General features: G+C 59.3%; 1 protein-coding gene across 1 annotated transcript; it reads right to left on the bottom strand.

The window, feature by feature from the left end:
- On the bottom strand, positions 1 to 2659 carry LOC103641964 (aluminum-activated malate transporter 10). The gene is made up of 3 exons (XM_008665261.2): positions 1976 to 2659; positions 1663 to 1803; positions 1 to 1511 (listed from the first exon to the last, which is right to left on the bottom strand). The coding sequence occupies exons 1-3, from the start codon at positions 2334 to 2336 to the stop codon at positions 493 to 495; spliced, it is 1521 nt and encodes a 506-aa protein (XP_008663483.1). The 5' UTR covers positions 2337 to 2659; the 3' UTR covers positions 1 to 492.
- Between the last annotated feature and the right edge of the window lie 565 nt (positions 2660 to 3224).

Here is a 3224-nt window from a genome sequence, read left to right as displayed (position 1 = left end):
TGATGATCAAGCATTTTCCATTGGCCCAAAGCTGCCCTTTTACACCGTTACGTGTTAGGTTTTCAGGATTAGCTAGGTCGCTGCTGACAAACCAATCTTAGTTAAATTTGAACCTAACCACAACTTGTTATGGTTGCCGGAAATGAAATATGTGTGCATCTACCATCGTTTGCTCTTCATCCTTTACGAGCAATTAAGCTTAAGGAATGAGGAATAATGGTCTCACATCCCTTACAATCGGTGGCGATGGATGACACCGTACTATTCTGAATCAGACTCCGTACGTGATTATTCCCTTCATGTTAGGTCTGGTTTGAACTTTGAATGCATTGGAAACATGAGGGTTATTTCCAAGGGCACGCATCAGATCGATCGAGCGAGTATGAAAATCTGGCCAGCTGCCAGAGTGGGCTCGACTCATCGTCATCTTCGGTATGTACCGGCCGCTGTGGACTGAATTCTGGTCGCGATAATCCAATTAGCAAGGCCTGCTCAAGCTGGCATCTTCATCGTCGTCGACCCGTTATTATTCCCTTCCGACTGTTCGGTCACGTTTTTCGCGGGCTCTGCAGGCTTCTCGTTTTCGTCGCCTGCTGACTCGAGGTCGAAGCCCGCGAGGTTCGCCAGCGTGTCGACGGCGTCCACGACGCCCTCGATCCTCACGGACACCTCTACCAGCAGCGAGGCGATGGTGAACAGCTGTGCCGCGCCTACCATTACCATCGTCGTCGGAGCCGCGGGCTCCGCCGCCGCCGTTGCCTCGGCAGCAAGCAGCAGGCTGGACGGGAGCGTCCTCAGGTCGGCCTGCAGCTCCTCCACGGCGGCGCCCATCTCCAGCACGGCCAAGTCCAGGCCCCGCGACGGCGCCGCCATCGTGTTCACGGAGGTCGACGCCGCGCGGAGCACCGCCGCGCACTGCCCCGCCACCCGCGTGCACGCGCCGGCCAGGTGCCGCCTGCTGGCGTGGCAGGGCGCCGCCGCCGATGAGCGGACGCAGCCGCGCAGGGCCTCCACGCAGTAGGCGCAGTGGCGCATGGCGGCGCCGACGCTCCTGTACTGGTCGTACGGGTGGCGGAAGGCGAACCGGCCGTGCGCGGGCTCCCACCGCGCCAGGTTGGCCTGCGCGTCCTCGGACGCCTTGGAGTTGAGCACGCACTTGTACCCCTCGTCCGCCTTCGTGTTGGGCTTGGAGCTCGCCTCCGCGCCGGCGCCGGCGGCGAAGTAGTCATCGACGCAGGCCTCCACGGCGTCGGCGAGCCTGTCCATGTTGCGCACGGTGGCGCGGTGCAGCTCCTGGCCGGCCCACACGGGGCAGATGAGCGCGCAGATGGCGATGCACATGGAGACGCCGATGGCGATGGTGCACATCCGCTGCTGCGCCATCGCCAGGAGCGCGTCGACGCGGTAGCCCGACACGGCTACCAGGCTGTAGGTGAGGATGAATATGGTGACGCCGTAGTCGAACCGCGCCTTCACCGTCGGGATGAAGCGCGAGAACGTCGCCATGGCAGCTGGTGTGAGTACGTGTACGTACGTACGTAGAGCAGGTTAGTTTGATTTCTCTGTAGTGTTAGTCATAACTTGTACGTACGTGCACGTACGCTTTCGTTCTTCTTCCTCGAACATTTTACAACATTAACACATGCATGGTTTGGTACGTACCAAGCAGAAAAACTGATCCACTTGTGATGAACGGCTGGAGCTTGTCACCGGACTTGCTGGCGATCCAATGCACGCCAAGCGCGACCGCACCGGCACTGGCCGTCGCGAAGGCTCGGTTGAAGCCCTTGTACACGCAGCCACCTGCATGAACACATGTACGTACGTCAGGACTCCGGACCAGTACATGCACTACTGACCAATGAACGCAGCATGCGTGCACCAGCAGACGATGACATTCCATGCATGCATGACATCGGATGCGGTCGACTGTCGTCGACGTACGCGTACGTGCAGGTAGAACTACATAACTTACCGACAGTGTACTCGAAGACGACGACGACCGTGAGGACGGCCCACATGGCAGCGCCGCCGACGCCGTCGTAGAGAGTCCTGCTGTAGTAGAACACGGAGACCAGCGTGAGGGCGAGGCCGACCTTGAGGCCGTGCACCGCCCTCCTGGGGTCGTCGGCGCCGATCCTCCAGACACGCCTGCCGAATCCAAGCCCCCTGTCCCAGAACGCGAGCACGCACGAGACCAGCCACGCCCACGCCCGCGCGGCCCGGCAGGCCGCCGCCTCGTGCTCCACCGCCACCGAGGCGCCCTCGGGCACCGTCACCCGCCACTCTGGCGGGGCACTAATAGGTCGTCCCTTCGCCGCCGCGGCCATCTCCATGTATGCCCCGGCCTCTGTCGTCTTTGCTTCAGTTCCGTTGCAGCGTACCTGTCTGTCGTGTGTAAGAAGGGGGGCCTCGCCGGCCGGCACCACCGCGGAGGAGTAGTAGGACAGGAGGGAGGCTGCAGATAGAGGCAGCAGGAGCTCGTCAGTAGAACCCTACTAGCTCTAGTTCATCAGCTGGCTCTGGCTATAGGCTGAACACAATGTAATGGCTGATGCTCCTCTTGGTGTTCTTTGCTTTGGATTGGAGTGTGAATCTGGACTAGTCACGCGTATATATATAGTGGGTATAGTGGAGACACTGATGGTATTAGGCCATGCACACGGTGGTCGTGGTCGTGTAAGGCGTGGAGGCGCTGACCGACCCCGCGCACAAATCTGAAAGCGGCCATGCGCCTTCAATGTGCGCAAATATGCAACGTACACATGCATGGTTTCATATAAAACCAACCAGGGAGGCAGAGTACAGAGTTACGTACGGCGGCGGGTGCGGGTCAATAACGGTTGGCGTGGCGAACCAAACACTACCGCACCCGTACATGTACAGTTGCCGGCCGTGTGGGGTACTGGGGTGACCCTCTATTTCCCTGGTTTTTACTCGGATCCTCCCCGCGTTGCCTGCTATAGTTGCCACGGTCGCCGTGTGTTGGCGTTGGTGTTGGGGTGCACAGATAACCAGTGTTATGTTTCAACCTGTTCGTGCATGTAAAGGTGGACTCGAGGCTTCATCGCAGGTCTATGTTGCAAAAAGGCTTCCAGTTCCTTCCCGAAGGTTACCTAGGCCTCGAATGGTGTTCCCTCCCTTCACAAATCTATTACTACTCTATAAGGAGGCAAGGAGGGCGTCCACATGCTACGCCATGCCTCCGCCTCCGCAGATCACGC

Source organism: Zea mays, chromosome 10, assembly GCF_902167145.1.
Source record: "Zea mays cultivar B73 chromosome 10, Zm-B73-REFERENCE-NAM-5.0, whole genome shotgun sequence".
Classification (NCBI taxonomy): Eukaryota; Viridiplantae; Streptophyta; class Magnoliopsida; order Poales; family Poaceae; genus Zea; species Zea mays.
The sequence above is the reverse complement of the archived record's forward strand: the minus strand, read 5'-3'. Positions and strand labels throughout refer to the sequence as shown.